We start from the raw sequence: 21,267 nt of genomic DNA on the forward strand, positions 1-21,267 counted from the left end.
TTTAGTTTAGTTTAGTTTTCGAGAGTTGTTTTATGACTTTAGTTTCATTATAATTTGCTGTTTTTGAAATAAAACAATCCTTTTTCATCGTGTTTTTTGTCATTAATAAATAGTAACTTGCAGTGATTACTTCATGGCTGCTAAGTAGTACCTACTAAAACAATGTGAGTATCTAGAGTAAGTATATTGTTTGAAAAGTTATTCTTTACAAGTGGGCACAAGTAACAAATAATTTCTAACTTGAATCCTTGCGTTTTTCTCCGACTAACCTACCGATGCCTTAATCAATATTCGCAGAGTGACGTACAAGGATTAAACTGAATAAATCATGCCGGATTGTGTGGTAAACTCGTAATGTAGTCACCATCGGATATATCGGAGCGGCCAAGGTGTTCACAATATCTGAACACGCACTCTAGCGCCCTGAGAATAGAGGCGTGTTCAGATATTTGTGAGCGCCTTAGCCGCTCCGATATATCTGATGGCGAATACATTATTTATTAGGCTCGGCGGTCGAGGGGGATTTTAAATCTTAGAAGCTGCGTCATAGGACGTTCGGACGTCGGTGCAGTGTGACTTGACAACAATGTTCGCTTTAGGAATGTCTACATACTTTGCAGATTACCTCTAGGTAATAGGTAGTCTGCACTAACTTTGTATTTGCACCAACTTGAACAGAACAGTGTTCAGTGTGGGAGTGACATTATAGACTTAATATTTTCATAGAAATCTGAATTTAATGATGACATGGTCACACTTGGTCACAGCAAATGTCATGCAGAGTTAGCCAATTGGTCATCAAAAACTAGGAAAAATAAAAATGCTTACTTATTATGAAATTTGTTGATTTACATGTAACTCGTTAATAATCATATGATTTGCTATAATGGTTAGTCTTAAAACAATTATTTTCTCTCTTTTGCATGCTAGTCGCAATATACATATTAGGCAATTTGTTTAAATTGTAATGACATATGTACTTACTATATATGGCAGTGAATGTGTTGTAGGCTTGTACATACTGTTATTGCTAATAGTTTTTTAGAACTGTTAGAAGCATAAACTTTTTTTTCTGAGACCCTGATTTATGTATTCTGAGTTCTATTATATCTTGGTATGCTATGGCTTTAAATGGTAGGTACACCTCGGACAAAAATATATCAACAAAATTTCCCAATAATTGATAACTTTTAGCATAATAGCATGTCAGCAAATCTTTAAATCATATTCTGTTTGATCTCACATTATGTAGGCATGTAAAGTGTCATTCAATAGAACTTGCTAACTATGTAAACAAAAGTTACTATTAAATTGACATTTAGTGTCAAATTTAGTATGGCGGTTTGTTTACATAGTTAGCAAGTTCTATTGAATGACACTTTAAAACAAAAGTTTAGTATTTTTAGCACGCTGTAGTTAGAAATAAATTTCCCATAGTTAATGCATTGGCTAAAAATATTTGTGCCATTCTCAATCAAAAGGGTACTTATTGTAGTTTGTCAATAAGGTGCTATTTCCATATGGCTTCAATTTGAAATCATCCTTTAATAGACAACCGACAATGTGGTACCTTTTGATTCAGAATGTCACATTTGCCCTCTAAGCCTATGGCTTAACACTATTAGGAGTATTTCCAGACTGATACAACCATCAAGAAAAATTTGTGCTCCCATCTTAAGGCCAGCAACGCGCTTGCAACCCCTCTGGTGTTGCATTGCAGGTGTTCATGGGCGACGTTAATTGCTTACCATCAGGTGATTTGTCCGCTCATTTGTCTCCTACATTAAAATACATACCTAAATGATATTATTATCATTTTATCATTGGGCCTACTGTAGTTCTCTTATATGTGTGTCTATACTTTTAATTTAATTTAATGTTTTTTTTTCTCATTAGTATTCTAGCTGTGGCTGTAATATGCTCACATTGTTTTTGCATTAATGTAGTTAGTATTGGCCAGGTTTATTGGCATGATTGTATATTATGGCTACATCTGGCATCGGCTTGCATCGGTGCGGATCTATTGTCTCATTGTTTGATCACTTCATGCATAATTTGTAAACATTTTGCATGCTAATGTATGCTATCCGATCGAAGCTTTGCTCTATGGACATTTATTAGATAATGTAAGTTATATAGGTAGGTACTATTAGTTTTTTGGCTTGTTTCCAGGCAAATACTTTTGCGTGGCGTTTGGCCAGTGCCTTTAGACAGAAAGTTTCCAGTATCAATGAGGCGAAGGAGCAGAAAAACAAACATAATGTAGTAAACATTCGTATTTATAATATAATGTTGTCGTTTTATTTACAAATAAATACAAATTCAGTTAATAAATAAATGGTAAATTATCTACATCTTAATAAGTATGTTTTATATCTCATTTCTTAATCTTCTCTGAATTCATCTCGAATCCAAAATACTAACGTTAACGTTTTCTTATGACACGTCACGGTCTCAAGAAAATTTGAGACTTTCGGCGTTCGGGCGACACGTTCACGTACATTCACACTATACGACTATATTTACAAGGTACTCGTAGACGATTCACTCCGCGGGGCGCTCGTCCGGCGCGCCCCGCGCACACACACAGGCACTAGAGTCCTCCCCGGCCGCGCGTCATAAATATTTGTACACGGCCGGCCGGGCGGCGCGCGGACTAGATAATACTGGAGGGAGGCCGGACCGGCGGCTCCGGGCAGCGGCAGCCCGCTCGGCGGCAGCGCGCGTAGCCGGCCGCCCCCGCCGCCGCCAGCCCCCGCAGCGGCCAGTACAGCCACAGGCACGGCAGCGGCAGCGACAGCAGCCCCACGCACGCCAGCCGCGGCCCGCACGCGCACGGCGAGCCCGCCTCGTCCTCCCCGCTCCCGCAGTGGTAGAACAGCGCCTTCACGCAGCACATGCACGACGCGTAGTCCACGCACGCCTCGGCGCTGCACAGGCAGCTGCCGCACAGCCAGCGCGACGGCAGCGGCCGCGGCCGCGCGCACTGCTCGCAGCGGCAGCGGCCGCAGCGCTCGCACACGATGGAGTCGGGCGCGAGCGCGCGCCGCTTGTCGACGGCGGCGGGCTGCGCCGTCACCGGCTTGAGCGGCTGCGCGGCGTGCGGCAGGTGCGGCAGGTGCGGGCGGCACGGCGCCTCCACGTAGGCGTTGCGCTCGCGCTCGAGCTCGGGCCGCGGCCGCAGCAGCGACACGGCGGGCCGCGCGCCCGGCGGCCGGTGCACGCGCGCCGCCGGCTTGGGCGGCCGGGGCGGCGCCGCCGGCCCGCCATACTCGTCCATCGAGTCCGGCTAACGGCTCTCCGGGCCGTCGCCTTCCTGTTCCCTCATCGTCCCCACCTAGTGGACAAAACAAAAAACCGTTAGCCACATACACTATCAAATACAGATAATTCCCTTCTAGCTCGCTCTGAAGAATTGTGAGTGTATTTTACTACATGACCGGGGACTCGTGCCGGTGCTCAGAGCGAACTATTCTGGTTGGATCTGATACTGACATCACTTATCAACTAGATCATCGCTCATACTCATACGTTCCCTTTCATTCAATCAATTGAAGGCATATAGCACGCGATCAATCTCCTAATGACGTGGCTCTTAATGAATGAACTGCTCGTACGTGGGCGTGACGCGTACTTCTATCAACTAGAACTATTCCGAGAAAAGTAGTTGATCTAATGATAGATATAGACCTTTTAAACGACAAATTAAATGCACTATTTGCAATCAAACGATTCCGTACTTTGAAATGATTAGTGTAGCAATTGGAATAAATAAGTAAGTAGTCAAATAAACGTTATTTCTTGGACTTTACTGCTACTTTACGCTAATGCACACTATTAAACAACAAGTACAAATGCTGAACTTAATTAAGGCCAAATATCATTCTCTATCAGTCAACCATGAGACCAAAAAGAAACCCGTGAGCAGTGAGAGGCCTAAATTATTTTAACATAACCTAAAACAGCCAAAAGCAGAAACAGTATCTGAACTAAGTATACCTATGTAGTTTTTAACCGACTTCCAAATCTAAAAGGAGGAGGTTATCAATTCGGTTGTATGTTTTTTTTTATTTTTTTTTTATGTTTGTTACTCCATATCTCCGTCATTACTGGACCGATTTTGAGAATTATTTTTTTGATTGTATGTATATGCATACAGATTGGTCCCGTTTTTGTCAAAACCCAGTTCTGATGATGGGATCCATGAGGAATCGAGGGAACTCCTCAAATCTTAAAGGCATGCGTATAGAGATTTTTGTATTTTCATCAACAAATCAAGCATATACATAAAAAAAGTGACATTTGATGAAGTGGAACTGCTGATGATGATCAGAACGGAACTCTTCAACGACGCATAGTTCACGTTTGGCGATTTGTCCTCTTCGTTATGTTTGTTAAGCAAGTTAAGTTTTTAAGCCACAATTTTGTCAAGCTCGAGTTCTGATGATGGGATCCACGAGGAATCGAGGGAACTCCTCCAATCTTAAAGCCATGCGTATAGAGATTTTTGTATTTTCATCAGAAAATCGAGCATTTTCATTAAAAACTGTCGCATTTGATGAAGTGGAATTGCTGATGATGATCATAACGGAACTCTTTAACGACGCATAGCTCGCATTTGGCGATTTGTCCTTTTCGTTATGTTTGTTAAGCAAGTTAAGTTTTTAGGCACATTTATGTCAATCTCAAGTCCTGAACATGGTATCCATGAGGAATCGAGGGAACTTCTCAAATCTTAAAGGCATCCGTATAGAATTTTATATATTTTCATCAGAAAATCAAGCATTTACATTAAAAACTGTGGCATTTGATGAAGTGGAACTGCTGATGATGATCAGAACAGAACTCCTCAACGACGCATAGTACACGTTTTGTGATTTTCAATTTCGATTTTGACTTGGATTGGGCCCCGGACTCCGGACTCAGACCCGTACTCGGACTCGGACCCAGACCCGGACCTTGACCCGGAAAACCACTATGATACCTAAACTAAATCAACCACTATGATTACCATAAAATGTATACATATTACCAAATAAAGTATAAGCACCGTTAAGTGGGTTAGGCTAGTAGTTAGAGAAGTCGGTTTTTTCTATTAAAGATTATTAACTACCTACTTCTCAAAGGAGGAAGTGGTGTTTGGCCAGCACGAAGTTTTTTTTTCGGCAAGTCAATACTTGAGCATCATGTTTCGGCCAATGCATAATGATCGTGTTTCGGCCGAAGGTTCTGTTTCGTCCGAAACTACAGCAAAGCCGAACGGTTTCGGTTGCGTCAAATAATCGGTTTTGCTCGGACACAATTTTGAGCTAAGTAGGGATCATTAAGGTTCCGTCACACAGGCGCGTTTTGCGGGCGGGGCGTGAGCGAGGCGCGCCGCTTTTACATATAAAACGCTCACGCCCCGTTCGGAAAACGCGCCTGTGTGACGATACCTTTATGCAACCGCCCCTTCACTGCACCTGCGGGCTTACGAAGAAGTCGCTCACATCACAACCCCAGATTTTGATTGGTAGGGTTTCCCAGAGTCATTCAGGCAGTTTTGAATTTGGAACCTTTATAGTACATTACATACCTAGGGAGGTGAATTCGTAAATGCTCCAGATCGCAGGTGTTTGTGCCATAAATATGCGATCTGGGGCTTTACGAATCACCGCCCGTGGTTTGTATAAAGTTTTACGTCTTGCCTTGGCCAGGAAGTGAGATTTTCTTCTGAGAAGAAAATCCCACTTACGGGCCTATAGGGTGACGTAAATTCTATTATAGTTCAAAAATTCGATTTCCATTTGTACTTTTAAAAGGACATCGCGCTTTCCATACAATAAAATGTGCATTTTTAACTGTGACAGATAGTTTGGTCCATCCTCCGACGAGTCATTTCCTAATAATGGACAATATGACTTTGTAATTAAACAATAGAGATCAGATCTTATAGAGTAAAAAAATAAGGAACCCTGGCATGGGGATTGGTTCTAAGATAACAATATCTGGATTCTTGGGCCCATTTCTCGATTCTTATTAGACGGATTACACTTTTTTACATTCCTAGTTTTTGGCAGGCGCGTAAAAAGAAAGTTGTATGTTTTCGCTAAGTTAACGACAACTTTATATGCGTTTTAGGTGATAACAAATTGCAATAAAATGGGCATAACTTTGCTTTTTAAACTATGTACTTAGACATTTCGATAAACGAAAAAAAAAGTAAAATGGAAAGTATGTGTTTACAAACAAAAGATCAATTTGTAACAGCGAATGGTAAACCACTTAAACCAGTCAATTTTCAGTGGGTTCTTACCATCTGCATATTCGAGCGGTAGAGAGGCAGATAAAGAAATTTCGCTTTTTGTTATCGCTCTATGCAGTCTCAGGTTAATCTTTGTAGACAGACTCGAGGACAGTAACAACAACACACAAGGATTCTCATAGAATAGCAAGTACTTTTTGCACAAAACGTATAAATTCCCGCCATATTTATAAGATTTCTTACTAGAACCGAAGTTTTTTAAATAGAACCAAATAAACTTGTCACATTACGCTATTACATTACGGATTATTTTTGTATGTGTGTAGGGGGGGGGGGGGCTGTTTATTGTATGACACGTTTTAAATGTTTTGCAACTAATATTGCGAATGCGACGTTTAAGAGGAAGTTTTTTTCTTAATTCCATCGTTACGGTAGTAATGTCTGGTTCTCGACCGATAGAAAGTTTCTTTGAAAACGGCACATATATAGAGACGCACCAAAGTATCTTACATGTTTGTAAGTGGTACTACTGTCAATGTAAGTCGTGTATTAAAAAAAGTTGTTACCGTAAACTTTATCAACATTACTGAAATGCCTGACTTAAGGAAACAGTGATTCTCTATCAATATATCTAATTCCTAAATGTAACACTTTATTTCGTAGCGACCCACCCTGGCTTCGCACGGGTTACACAAAGACTTAAAAAATTATACACCGAAACCTTCCTCAAGAATCACTATATTGATAGGTGAAGATCGCATGAAAATCCGTTCAGTAGTTTTCGACTTTATCGCGAACATATATACACACAAACAGACAAACGCGGCAGGAGACTATTGTTTTATAAGTTGTAGTGATTAACGTAGCGTAGAGTTTATTAAATCATTTTGAAGCTTACTAGGTTAACCTCCCGATAAATATAGTGTATTAGCTCTATGTTAACATTAAGATTATTAAGAATGAATTTCACTAAACTCTATGTCATTACACATAGAGTCTGTTCGGAAAGAGAAGGGTCGTGGAATGGATTGGGCCCCATATATTCCACAACTCTTCTCTTTCCGCACAGACTCTAAAGCGAACGCTCGTCACGCTATCGAATGAAATTTAAACTAGGGGTTCAGTAGTAGATAAGACTCTAAAATCAGTTTTGAGAGCCTTTATGACATTTCAGTATTATTTTGTTTCATACGACACCAGTACGGATATGATGGTCGTTTTTGTCTACGTGACAGCGTGATAAAACGGTGTCCGTCACTTTCTTTCCCACGGTGTTAAACAGTGACAGTTATTTTATCACGTGGATAAAGATGGATAAAGCTATCCATAATAGGCTGGCAGGATTTAGCCTCTTTAGGGGACTGCGAAAGCGTTTATCTTTATTTTAGGCAAATCATTATAGTCACAACTACATTATATATTCTAACCTTGAGATCTTTCAAAGATTCCAGAATATTGTTCTCAAAACAATATCTTGCGCACCCTGGTTTGCCCGAAATAAGGAAATATCATGACTTCCTACATATAATAAAAAATAAAAAAGCCTTTTATTTGTTGCATATTACAATGTCAAACATAAAAAATCTACAATACAATTTATTTAATTTCCTAATAGTCCTTCCTACATATACCAACCATCAAAGAGGAAGTACATAGCTACTCAAAGAAATATAAAGAAAGGCTAAAAAATCATGAGAAGGAACTTTCCGGAGACCTATTAAACGACACCAATAGCATCACAAGACTCAAAAGGTGGCAGATCTTGGAACTAGACCAGAGAGAATAACCCACATAAAATAAATGGTGGTTAATGGACCACCACCTTGAAAAAGATATGTATAGATTCATACAATCTGAGTATGGCTACGAAAGCCGGTGGAAATTGAAAAAAAAAATTTAAGTGAAAACGTTGAAGTTATAAAATAACGAAACAGTGACCACGACCTACTGAGCTTGAGATTGTCATTGAACCAGGTTTATAACTTTATATGGCCACAGTTATTCTGCCAAACTTGTATGTCAGTGATGTGACAGCCATTTACCGAATTCTTGTCCAATAAATTACAACGTTTAAAACCCATTTTCAAATCACTGTTACGGCTGATTGTCATATTAAAAAAAAACTTACATCCTGACAAAAGTCCTGAAGATCCTAAAAATACTGACATTTCCTGGACGGTCATTATATACTTGAAATGACTCAGTGGGCCATTAGGCCCTTAACTTTGCCACCATATACTGTAGTTACAACATAACCTTCCCTTTCCTTTGCCGAACTCTATAAACTTTTAGCTAGTTCCTGTTGGTTAGTTAAGGTTTCTTAAAAACCCTGACACTCGCCATGTTCCCCGCAATCCCGACAAAGGACATAAAATCCTGACATGTCAGGGGAAATCCTGACATATGGCAACCCTAGGCGATACAGAAATGTAAATATAGCGTTTCTGAATAAAATTAGACAGAGATAAGAACTGTATTATTATACAATTAAATACAAAAGGTGATCTGCTTCAAACCTTAAATTACATTCCATCTTTAGGGTCAATTAGTTTGTATATTAGATATAGAATTACATTTATTAGGCTAATATGTTATACTGATACTCTATCGAAATATTTTCCTGTTATATTGCTCTTGATACTATTAGATTTGTCATTAAATATATATAACCTTGTGAGGCCCACGGTCCTACACATGGTTCTAGATTCTAGGTAATTACTTCAATGTAATTTAAACCATTATCAATTGGAACAGAGTTTTATTTCTTTTTCACCTCAGCAGCTCGAACAAGGGTACTTTGATTCTTAAAAACAGTGAGCAAAATGCGATTTTGCTCACCGAGTGAGACAAAATGACATTCAAGTGACCTTTATAGTCAAATGTCATTTCAACATGCGGGGTCTAATAAAAGTTCGAAATACTTGGGTTCTATTATCTCTGTCCCTTTCACACTGTTAGCATAAAGAAACAGACAAAAAAAGTTAAAACGACATTCAACGGTATATTCACGGTTTATAATAGTCCCCCGAAAAACTTCAGACCGCGTCGTTCCAAACCACGTACGAGTATGAATTCTTAATAATCAATTATTTTATTGTACAATTAATATAATGAACTCAAAAAATACACAGATCATCACGCAAAATTAATTATTTTACTTTTAAGAATTTCTACCATAGTTGACAAATAGTACGTATCCGCAATTCGGACCGTATCTTACAAAGATTTTTTTTACAAAAAAAAAGTTGTCGATTGAAGTGTCAGTTAATGTTTGTTATTTCTATATTATTTTACTGGAATTTATTATTACGTTTTGTTTTTGTGTTCCATTATGGTAATTAAACTTAATTGTTTGTATATCTTAAGAAAACATGAGTGCAGGTATTGATGAAGATGGATTACATTTTTCAAGTTGTCTAATATTTCTAGGTATGTTCTCACTGCTCAAGTGAAAACTGTTGTACTACACGAGATCAAAGTTATTTACATCTCGTGCGCTTTTGAGTCCCTTACTACGCTCAAGATTCTAAATTATAAAATCTTTCGCTTGCACGGGACTCAAATAAGCACTCGAAGAAATATCAAACTTTGATCACTTTTTTGTATGGTGGGTTTAGGAGGATAAAACAAAGTAGTTAAATCCAATCCAATATATGTAGACCAAATAATTTAAGTATTCAAGTAAATATTAAATTTCAGTAAAATAATATGGAAATAACAAACATCAACTGACAACTTTTTTTTGTAAAAAAATATTTGTAAGATACGGTCCGAATTGCGGATACGTATTGTCAACTATGGTAGAAATTCTTAAAAGTAAATAAGTGGAACAAATTTTATTTGGAACGTATACATGAGAATCCCTTGGGAATGTTATTTTGTCCTTCTAACCTTACATTATTTAAGATTCATAAACATGGCATCAACAGAGCCTAAAATAGGGTATTTGACTGTATTTAAAATAAATTATTTTACACTGTGCATGAAATAAAGCACCAAAAGATAAATAGAGAAACGTAGACAATAGTTATTTTTAGACACAATTTCTATTTTAAAACCCGTATAAAACTATAAAGAGTAGATAATTTGATTGTGACGTCACATGCTAGTGTTTCATATAAATTCCATAGTAGCAAAATCGTTTTGACAGTTCGAAAAAATAAACTGATTGGACCGATTGGACTAGTAGTCAAATAGCCTATTGTCATGAATCTAGTATATAACTGGATCTGGCATGAGGGGTGGGGGAAATGACCGAACGGGATAGTCTTGTGTATCTTTCAGTAGGAGTAGCAGCGAAAGTGCTATTATTGTTTGTCCTTGTCACAGTCTCACATTTTTTTTAAATTCCCCTCCGTAAATTTATCTAATACCTTTAAACGAGCAATTCTTGTTTATTTATTTACAGTAAAACCCGCTTAATACGATCACGTTTAATACGATTTCCCGCATAATACGCCATTTTACGCCGGTCCCTGCAACTTTAGGTCTGTTTTCATACATTTTTTCACGGTTAATACGACTCGCATCCCGCTTAATACGCCATCTAAAATTATATATTACTTATCCGTCCCGTTACGTACCATCTGCACGTTTGTGTTTTTGACATAACCGTCGTATTGTTATGCAATCCGCCGTTAGCCAACATTTTTTAATGTGTTTATTACCAACCTTAGGTTTTTTGTTTCGTCTAATATCTTTTGTCGGGTCCTGCGGGGTTTTGTCGGATGTGCGTGAGAATGCGATGCCATCTGCTTGACCGTTATGGACCACAGAGTGCAAGCTATCGCTCCCAGATTTATTTGCAGTCAGTTACTCCACGACTTTCTAGTTGAGCCTATCGTTAGATTCGTTAGTGTTCCTAGATTATTTAACCGCGTGTGAACTTATACCTACCTACACTTAGATTTCATTCGCTCATTATCACCGTTATTATAGTTCACGTTTAATACGATTTCCCGTTTAAGACGCTTTTTTTGCTAGGTCCCCTCAGAATCGTCTTTAGCGGGTTCTACTGTATTTATTTATTTATATATATATTTCGTGGATCTCGGAAACGGCTCTAACGATTTCGATGAAATTTGGTATATAGGGGTTTTCGGGGGCGAAAAATCGATCTAGCTAGGTCTTATCTCTGGGAAAACGCGCATTTCCGAGTTATTATATGTTTTCCGAGCGAAGCTCGGTCACCCAGATATTATGTATTATGGTGGGCAACAAATAAATTCGACCAATCTTAGTGTCGCATTGCCTATGTTTTGTCTCTCACGCGGAGGCACGCGTATACCACTTCTACAGGATCCTACCTTCTATGCCTATTGTAAAAAAATCCTGGATGGTGCTTTATTGTGTAACGATTATAAGATATTGTTTTATTATAATTCTTGTTTAAAAGCCCAAAAACATAATATAATCTATTCGCAAATACCTGTAACACTTTTTCGCATATTAAATTTACGTGAACCACTATTAGTATTTAAAAGCTATTATATTCGTCCATTTTCGTTCCATTGAATGTAAAACGAGATAAACGTTATCAGCGAATTAAAACGATATAAAAATAGAGAATGACCATGAAAAACACGTGCTGAATGACAATTGAACGTATTGTATTTACGTTGTATGGTATGGCCATGGCCGTGTAACAGCAATAACCATGGATGGACTTTATTGTCTTTATTATAAGGTTGAAGTACATTCATTAGTCGATGAAACATTGCTTGAACTTTGGATAGTGATGTCTCCATTTTCGTTTGTATAGTTAGCGAGAGCGATAAGGATGGAGATACATCTTCATTCACGATGTTCCTTAGTGTCTATATGTGTGACGTTGGTATTGACAAATACGTTTAAAGGTGACTATACGTCTCACCTCGTATGATGATCCCTTTGACTGTTCCAACAAGTCTCTTTTGGTTGGGCTTTATAAATAATTTAAGCATTATGTTTTACCATATTTTCATTACTTTTAAGTAACATTTTTACATTTTTAATTTAATGAATGTGATAAATTTCCAAAACATTTGTACAAACATTTTACGTGACGGCTACTCCATATCTTATACCTTTAGAAGAGCACGAGAATGTTTCGGGGATCTCGGAAACGGCTCTAACGATTTCGGGGAAATTGTCTATATGAGGGTTTTCGGGGACGATAAATCGATCTAGCTAGGTCTTATCTCTGGGAAAAAGCGCATTTTTTTAGTTTTTATATGGCTCGGTCTCCCAGATATTAAAAACCGGCCAAGTGCGAGTCGGACTCGCGCACGGAGGGTTCCGCACCATCAACAAAAAACAAGCAAAAAAACGGTCACCCATCCAAGTATTGACCCCGCCCGACGTTGCTTAACTTCGGTCAAAAATCACGTTTGTTGTATGGGAGCCCCACTTAAATCTTTATTTTGTTCTGTTTTTAGTATTTGTTGTTATAGCGGCAACAGAAATACATCATCTGTGAAAATTTCAACTGTCTAGCTATCACGGTTCGTGAGATACAGCCTGGTGACAGACGGACGGACAGCGGAGTCTTAGTAATAGGGTCCCGTTTTTACCCTTTGGGTACGGAACCCTAAAAACTAACTGTCATAGGGACCACCATTCGACTAGAAACGTGTTATGGCATTTTCATATTTGGAAGCTTCGGACTCTCAAAGGAGCCGGTAACAGTTTTGGAAATTTGTATGGTACGTAATCGGTTGAGTAATCGGTTTATCTGGAATTAGGAGTGCGATTTATTGAGGTCGTTGAGACTATCAGTACTCTTAATCAAAGATACTAGTTCGTTACATAATAAAAGCGGGATTCCACCAGTGCAGTGTTCGGCACAAGCATATTCAGTATAAAAATGCTTGTGACGTAACGCCGCACTCTGGTGGAATCCCGCCTTTAGGCTCGCCTAAGCAATGAAATACTAAACAAATGAGCGTGGCGGCGCTTACGATACAAGTGAATTGTCTGTCTCAGTTAATTCCTACTAATTTATCGTTTAACTGCAACCATGTTGTCTATACCAGGTTAGTGCGGGGTATTTGACTAGTCAAATCAGTTTTTTTTTTGAACTGTCAAAACGATTTTGCTACTATGGAATTTATATGAAACACTAGCATGTGACGTCACAATCAAATTACCTACTCTTTATAGTTTTATACGGGTTTCAAAATACAAATTGTGTCTAAAAATAACTGTTGTCTACGTTTCTCTATTATTCTTCTAGTGCTTTATTTCATGCATGGTGTAATAGTTATTTGTACAACAAGAGATCAAAGTTTGATATTTCTTCGAGTGTTTATTTTGAGTCCCGTGCAAGCGAAAGATAGTAGATAGTAAGGGACTCAAAAGCGCACGAGATGTAAATAACTTTGATCTCGTGTAGTTCACAAAACTTTTACTTAAAAACAGTGAGCAAAATGCGATTTTGCTCACTGTTTTTAAGTAGCAAAGTACCCTTGTTCGAGCTGCTGAGGTGAAAAATAATTTATTCTAAATACAGTCAAATACCCTATTCTTTAAGTAGAACGTAATTGTATGGAAAATCCAGCAAACTGATTTAGACAGCAGTGATCTTGTGAATCTTGTGATAAGTCGATTTGTGGTATTGTGGTACTATTAGATCAATTTATACTGTCAGTTGCTGAATAAAGACCTAAATCCTAAAACAGGACCTCGTTGCTTCCATCGAAGTCTCATGCAACCTCTATGGGATAAAGTGTCATTCTATGGAACTTGCTAACTATAGTGTGTCAAAGGTCTGTTTGATTTCAAACATAGACAGAGAGAATCATACTAAGTTTGTCTTACACTAGTACTAGCACCCAAAAGAAAAGGATGAGTAGGTAGTTTTTTTGTTCCTATTTACTGACAAGATTTGGTTGACCCAGTAAAATATGTCAACAAAAGTCACTAGTAAATTAATATTTTTTGACAGTTTCAGTATGGCGGTTTATTTCCATAGTTAGCAAGTTCTATAGAATGAAACTTTAGTGCACATTATGGTAGTAGCTACTGCGTTTTCCTATTCTTGGTCGATATTGTAAATCTTTCAGTTATATTTATAGCGAAAAAGAATCAGTCAAGGTGTCCATATAAATATAAAGACATTGTGTTATTTGATCTACCAGTCCTACCACTGATTGCGAACAGTGGCGAACACTATACTGTGACTTGGTTGGGCGGACACATAATGAGCCCGGAGGAGAGACAATAAAGTCTCTCGAGATCAAGAAGATCCTGCAGCTGTTTGAAGTTGCAGGCTTGGATCGAGAGTTGTAGTAGGTGGCGATCACAATAGATCAGCAATGGTCGCAGTGATACATAGGCTATGGAGCCTCATATAGCCCCTAACAACAAGAATAAGAATAAATACTGTAATAAAATATTATGACACGCCTGACACAAATGATAGTAAAAGGAAACTTTTCGATAATAATTCAGATTCAATATGGGTGTTAATCGTCCTTTTAAATGTCTAGTAGTTTTGTATCGTGTAATTTGATTACAATAAGAATAAAACTACATAATAATATTATTAATATTTTGATGTCAGGGCATGTGAAAGCAAAACCCATGGGACCTATTGGTATTTAAAAAGTACTACTACTATGTTTTTATATAGAAACGAAGACTTTCCCTGTCCATCATACAAAAACTACTTTCTGAATTCCACTTCACTAAAGTATATTTAAAACTGTACACACATTGATTTAAGGCTTCGTATAAAATAAACCTAAGTAGGGATTGTAAGACAACGTTGTTTTAAACAATTTGTTTAGAACTTTAAGTATCTCGTCGTCTTAGTTTGGGGCTAGCTCCATCTGTGTAAGAGTATCATCCCCAAATTTAATCTTCTTCTTCCTGCCCTTAATCCCAACATAATTTGGGGTCAGGCCTTCTTGTGCGTTTGCGCCAGGCCGGTCTGTCCTGGGTTGTCAACAATGGGATATTCTGAGTTTTAGATCCCTTTCGACAGTGTACCACCAAGTAGCGGGTCGTCAGCCTCTGCCTCTTGACCGCTGCGTGCTATTAATGTTCAGCACTGTTAAGAGTAGGTATCATCCCCAAATAAATTATCTTATGAGACCCATGCTAATTAAGCCCACCATATTATGTTTATATTCTTTATATCATACCATACAACCTCTTGTCGTTTTCGCTAGTACACTTTTAGTGCTAAATCTTACACAAAATCAACCATCCTAGAGTGTTGCGTCCGAAGCAAATACAAAGAGCGTTCTTTTTAGTACGTTCTATGAAATAAATTATTGGTCTACTTTCTTGGTCTTCTTTTAGGTACCTCTTTCCACTATTACACAGGACATTGTATATCGTATGAAAGTGCTTATCATGTTTTCTCATTCATTAAGACTTAGTAATTATGTAACCGAGTTCAATAAATTACAGTGTGGCTTAAAATACTTGTCCAGTTAAAAAACCGACCAAGTGCGAATCGGACTTGCGTTCCAAGGGTTCCGTACATTAAGTCCGACTCACGCCTGACTGCACATCTCTAATAGGTTTTCCTGTCATCTATAGGTACGTAAAGAACTATTTTGTGTAATTTTTTTCAAAATTTAGATAAAAAGGGGGGGGGGGGGGGATGGTCGGACGGACAGACAGACAGACGCACTACGAGTGATCCTATAAGGGTTCCGTTTTTTCCATTTGAGGTACGGAACTCTAGAAACGAATAGAGAGATATCTTGATATTCTTGATCAAGATTCAAGACCACAATCAAGAAAATCAAAAATAACCCTTTCATCCACCACATTGAAAATCGTTGCTATTCGTAAATTTTTGAAAACATTAAAGTTTTACATGATGGGACGCAATTTGTTTTAATGATATTTTAATGAACTACTGACTCCATATCGATTTAGTATCACCTATTGTTATAAATCAGGTCAAGTACAGGTCGATTCATCGGGAAATCCTATAAAATCCTTTAGTGCAACCGGAAATCTCTTTCAAACGAAAGGAGTTGAAATTAGACTCTTTAACAACCTAGCAATATTTTCATACACGTTCAGCATTAGGTTGTTATTTAATCCGAACCATATTAAAAGCTACGTAATGAGAATCGGCAATACTGACTAAAGCATCTCGCTATTGCTCAAGCACATGTAGGGTTGCCATATGAAATCTTTTAACTTTATTAGCTTTTAGTGGTTAGTTGAGGTTCTAAGAAACCCTGAGACACGCCTAAGTCCCTCCGCAATCCACAAAAAAACCAAAAATGTCATGTCAGGGGAAACCTTAGCGTACAGCAAACCTAAGCACATGTCAATAGAACCAATGTTCCCGGTTTAGGATTTAGAAATTGTAACTTGTATCTTAAACAATATTTAATGACACTGAATGATGATTCATTTCACTGCGATAATTTGAGTTTATTGACCATTTGTGACCAATAGCTGTAGTCATTATGTCTATCGTAATGTCAATTTAGTTGGCGTAGTAATTTGTGTCACGTGTGGCGGCGGAATGTCGTGCCATCCATACATTTTGCTAACAGAACTGAGCGTACATTACAGTAACAGGACAAGTGGTAGTGACATCTGTTTTTGATATTATCGGTCGCTGTTGTGGTTTGGCCTTATTATTACTACCTACTAAGAGTAACTAAGCCTATCCAACATTAACATGGTCTAAACAAAGTGTCGTAAAACCACCCAACTATAGTCCAAAAGGTCCCAAGGCCCAAAATTAACTCTACTATCTTCGTTCAGGCTTGATTATTATTTGAGTGTCGTAGTCCTATGGCAAAATATTTTTATGTGTGGAAGAAAAAACTCAAACAATACCAAAAAGTACATTGGTGTTTGAATTGAACTTGTACTACTTAGTACTGGAGTATCGTTGGTATTTTTACGGGATTCTTATTGATGCAGATTACAGCAAGTCTGTTGAAATGGAACGATATCAAAGCTTTAACTTTTGGCTTTGTGGATTATCGTGGTCTTTGGCCTCTTGTCCCTAAGGCCCAAATTCCTTATCATACACACACACGAGGTTAAACCATATCTTTGATCATCTATCAGTCTAGTTAGCGCAGAGTAGATACCTACAGTACAATCAAACATTTGAGTTCGGGTCTTCGGGATCACATTGAACTTATGTCGTAGTTACTGATGTGCCGATGGCCGATATACACTTGGAAAAGATCGGAAACTAGTCATATTTTTGTATGGGGATCGAAAATTTGAAATGAAATCACAGTTTCCCCTAATTTACAAGAATTTTTCAACCTTTTTGGACACTCCGCAACTGACCTGTAGTCACAGTGGCATGACGTGATCTCACAGCTTGCATATCAGTTGCCCATGTGGCAATACGTTGATTATACTTAAGTGGCCCAAAAATCAAGTCAAGTTGCTCTGTTGTTTTCTATTGACACTAAATTTAGAGGCCATATCATTTGCCAGTGTCGTTGTGTGATCAAATCTTCAATGAATATCTACGTTGTTTTGTCTAAATTTAAAACTATCTGTGAGTTCGTTAAAGATATTAACAGCAATAACAGGCATCATTGTTTACTATTCTTTATCGCTGTAACTTTGAATTTAACGTTCAGTTATAAACTTATCGTTAAAATTCGCCCACCACTGTTAAAAATAATTGTTGTAAATTTGGTTGCGGATTTGGGAACAAATCTAGACCAGCTGATTCATAAATGAACTCTCAGCATGTTTGTTTACATTCTCAGGGTAATAAATGAGTCTGGTGTCAAGGAAACTAGTGATATCTACGTGTTCCGATAAACTTACTAGAAATCATTGAAACGAACGTGGCGTGAGGCGTCTGTATGTTTGTATTGAGGGCTCGGATAGTGGATATCCGTAATGATTCTAATGATGGTACGTGAAGTATAGTAGAGAAGGTTCTCGGAGCGAGCGGGCGCACGTGCGTAGCGGCCGGACGGACGGCGAGCGAGCGGGCCTAGCGACGCTACTAGTCATTCATGCCACTTTGATTCCATCGCATTCCGAGGAATCACTTCCTACGCGCTGACGAAAACTGTCGCCGTCAACCGCCTCGTAGCGACTGTGACCGGTGGGCGATCCCACGTCATTATTGCCTTATGTACTTACAAAACGGACGTTCCACGGTCACACATCTCCTACACACATCGCACAAGGGCACTCGGGCCTCCAGCCCCACACACAACACTTGGCGGTCGGACGATCCTGCCACGCCTGGGCCGCGCCGTAACAACCACTGACACACTAAAATACGGCTCAACCACCGAATTTCGGTCGCGCAAATCCACAGGAAGGTTCGTAAGACCGGCGCGGCCCGGAGCGGCAGGCACCTGGCGCGGGAGGGGCGGCCCACGCACCGGCCTCGATTCTCGTCCGCCCGCCGCGCGGTTATCACTGCAATATGGCCGCTACTCACTTCCTCGGTGAAGTTCTTCGTTGATTTCTACTCCTGATCTCGATGACGGCGTTTTTTGTTACCGTTCCGAACTCGTGCGGGTTCACTGCACTTATTCTTATACACATTTTAATGGAAAACCGGGAGCGCTAGCGCTACGCTCCGACGAAACGACCGTTCCGTTCGCTGGCACATTCCGCACTGGCGTCGGGCGCGGGCGCGGCGCGGCGGGAGAGGCCGCGCCGCCCCGCCGCTCCGCCGCCGCCGCCCGCGCTGCGCCTTTTTATGAATGGAAGGCGGCCATACTGAATGAACCGCGTACACGGAGCGGTTGGCCGCTATTTTCGCGGGCGAGCGGCGTCGGGGGTGCGAGGGGGGAGGCCGGAAGCGGGCTGCGAGCGCTCGCGGTGCCAAATTTTGCGGCGCGGGCGGCGGCAGCGGATGTGCTCGTTTACCGAGCTTCCGGCGAGATCCCCCCGCGCAGCCGCATCCGGGAATTGGGTTTCCGGTCGGCGAGAGTCGCGCCACCGAGATACCGCCCACTTTCGTCCTGCGTCGGCCGTGCACACGTTGGACAATCTAGATATTTTTCATGCTACTTTTCGAGCGCCGGCTTTCTATTAGAGGCGGCCGAATTCAGGCGAACAAAGCGTATTAAAGTTTCTAACCTCTAATAAACGCGTCGGCACGAATCGCGTATTTTTATCTCCATTCACTTGTGGTTGTCGTGGGGCACCGTCGACGGCGGTTATCGCGCGTTTTTGCAAGGTTGCAGCGACAATGAGGTGTTGTGCACGTCTCTGTGTCAAGGACGGCGATAAACGGCACGGCTGTCAACCGATCCATTAGCACTACACACCCAAATTCTTGTGAACGTGACGCTTAAGGGGTATAACGTCAATTGGATGGCAATATTATACACATTGCTGAAGATAAAGATGCCAATATTGTTGTTTCATCATAACTACCACGTCCTTACCATCTTTTGAAGAACTTGATAGTACACCGATTTAAACTCGCGATTTTGACACTGAGATTAGATCGTAGTAGTTCCAATACACTCGATAGTTCTTTTATCATTCGTTTTAAGATAAAATAAACTTTTACTATCTATTTTTTTTAAATCGTGTACATAAATAATTTATGAATTTAAGAGCTTACGTTGGGGTTATAAATAGTTTTTCTACTCCAGCACTTAAATGTGTCAATTAAATGACTGACAGTGATATCTAAAGCAATGTCATTTGAATGCTTTGTCTATAGGCTCATAAGATGACTGCTAGCAGTCATCTTATGAGTATAATACAACTGCTTTATTTTTTTTAAAGATACAAGTTCCGATCATCTTGATTGAAAGAGGTATGTTTTCATTTACAATAATAACTCTTTTTTTTTTTTAATAATAACTCAATTTTTTTTAAATAATAACTCTTTTTTTTAATAATAACTCTTTTTTTTTAATAATAACTCTTTTTTTTTTTGCTGCAGCTGTCATAGAAAAAGTAATGTATGCAACAGCTCATAATTGGTTCTTAAAATTCTCGGGTCTTTTTTTACAAAACTCGACTACGTCTCGTTTTGTAACTTCGACCCTTGAATTTTAAGAACCCTTATTATATCACTGTTGCATAAACTACTATTATGGTGAACTTATCGACTTATTAAGGGACATTTTAAGTGTATTGACTTGACGTAAATAAATATACAGTTGTAATTCTATGTAGTCTGAACGGTTTCATTCAACAGTTTTACTTTGTTATTAGGTCATAGTTTATCAGAGCTTGAAGTAAACAGTCGCAATGCTTATTACTATAGGTTCTGCTAAATTAAGCAACATTACAACATTATAGCGTGATGAACTCCCATCCAGTTTATGACACGTAGATGCGTTTTTATCATGAAAATACTGCACTATAAGCTTTGTTTCTGTTCTTTTTCGTTAAATAAATGGCTTCCATCTTATTTTTTACTATGGTTTCGCCAATGACAAGTGTGCTGGTAGAGCATGAAGCTGTTCAGTAGTTGCTTTTGGTAGAGTGATAGCTGATATACATTGCAAACAGTCACGATGGATTGCCATGTGACTAAAGAACGGTTAAACGTTAAACGCATTTCAAGATAAATTCTTCATTAGTTGCACACTTCCACGTTAGTTCACTGCATAACAAGCTATCAATATTACAGTTTTAGCAACATTATTGAGCAAAAACAAACAAATAATGTCGATACGACTTCGCCATTTTGAAGTTCAACCGGAAATCGGCTTTGTTTTTATAAACTGACAGATTAGACAAATGTGTCTATCGAAACCTAATTTTAGTACCTGGAAAGTAAAATCAAGGTTAACGCATGGCCTATATATAGTCCGTCAACCAAATCTTGTCAGTAGCAATGTAAAGCAAACTAAAGTAGGGCAACACTCAAAGAGCAGTATTGCGCTAAGAAAAGCAGCAATGTACGTCGAACCAAAAGAATTTTTTTTTCCGCTGAGCGCGCCCTGCGTACGTCAATTCAAATTGTCACTTGCGGTTTATTGAAAAAATTTGAAACGGACGGACAATTTAAAAGCGATGTTAAATCAATGTTAATCAAAATGATGAACAAATTTGAAGATATCAAAAACAACTCCCTGTCGTAGTGCTTATATTCTCTT

At 39.0% G+C, this 21,267-nt stretch overlaps 1 protein-coding gene across 1 annotated transcript; it reads right to left on the minus strand.

The window, feature by feature from the left end:
- Positions 1-2,261: 2,261 nt before the first annotated feature.
- On the minus strand, positions 2,262-18,859 carry LOC134662588 (protein sprouty). The gene is made up of 2 exons (XM_063518861.1): positions 18,636-18,859; positions 2,262-3,337 (listed from the first exon to the last, which is right to left on the minus strand). The coding sequence occupies exon 2, from the start codon at positions 3,278-3,280 to the stop codon at positions 2,657-2,659; it is 624 nt and encodes a 207-aa protein (XP_063374931.1). The 5' UTR covers positions 3,281-3,337; positions 18,636-18,859; the 3' UTR covers positions 2,262-2,656.
- Between the last annotated feature and the right edge of the window lie 2,408 nt (positions 18,860-21,267).

The sequence above is a fragment of the Cydia amplana genome, chromosome 3, assembly GCF_948474715.1.
Source record: "Cydia amplana chromosome 3, ilCydAmpl1.1, whole genome shotgun sequence".
NCBI classification, from domain to species: domain Eukaryota; kingdom Metazoa; phylum Arthropoda; class Insecta; order Lepidoptera; family Tortricidae; genus Cydia; species Cydia amplana.

What these genes read in the sequence shown, in the direction of transcription:
- LOC134662588 (XM_063518861.1), bottom strand. Translation starts at nt 3,280, where the DNA reads ATGGACGAGTATGGCGGGCCGGCGGCGCCGCCCCGGCCGCCCAAGCCG.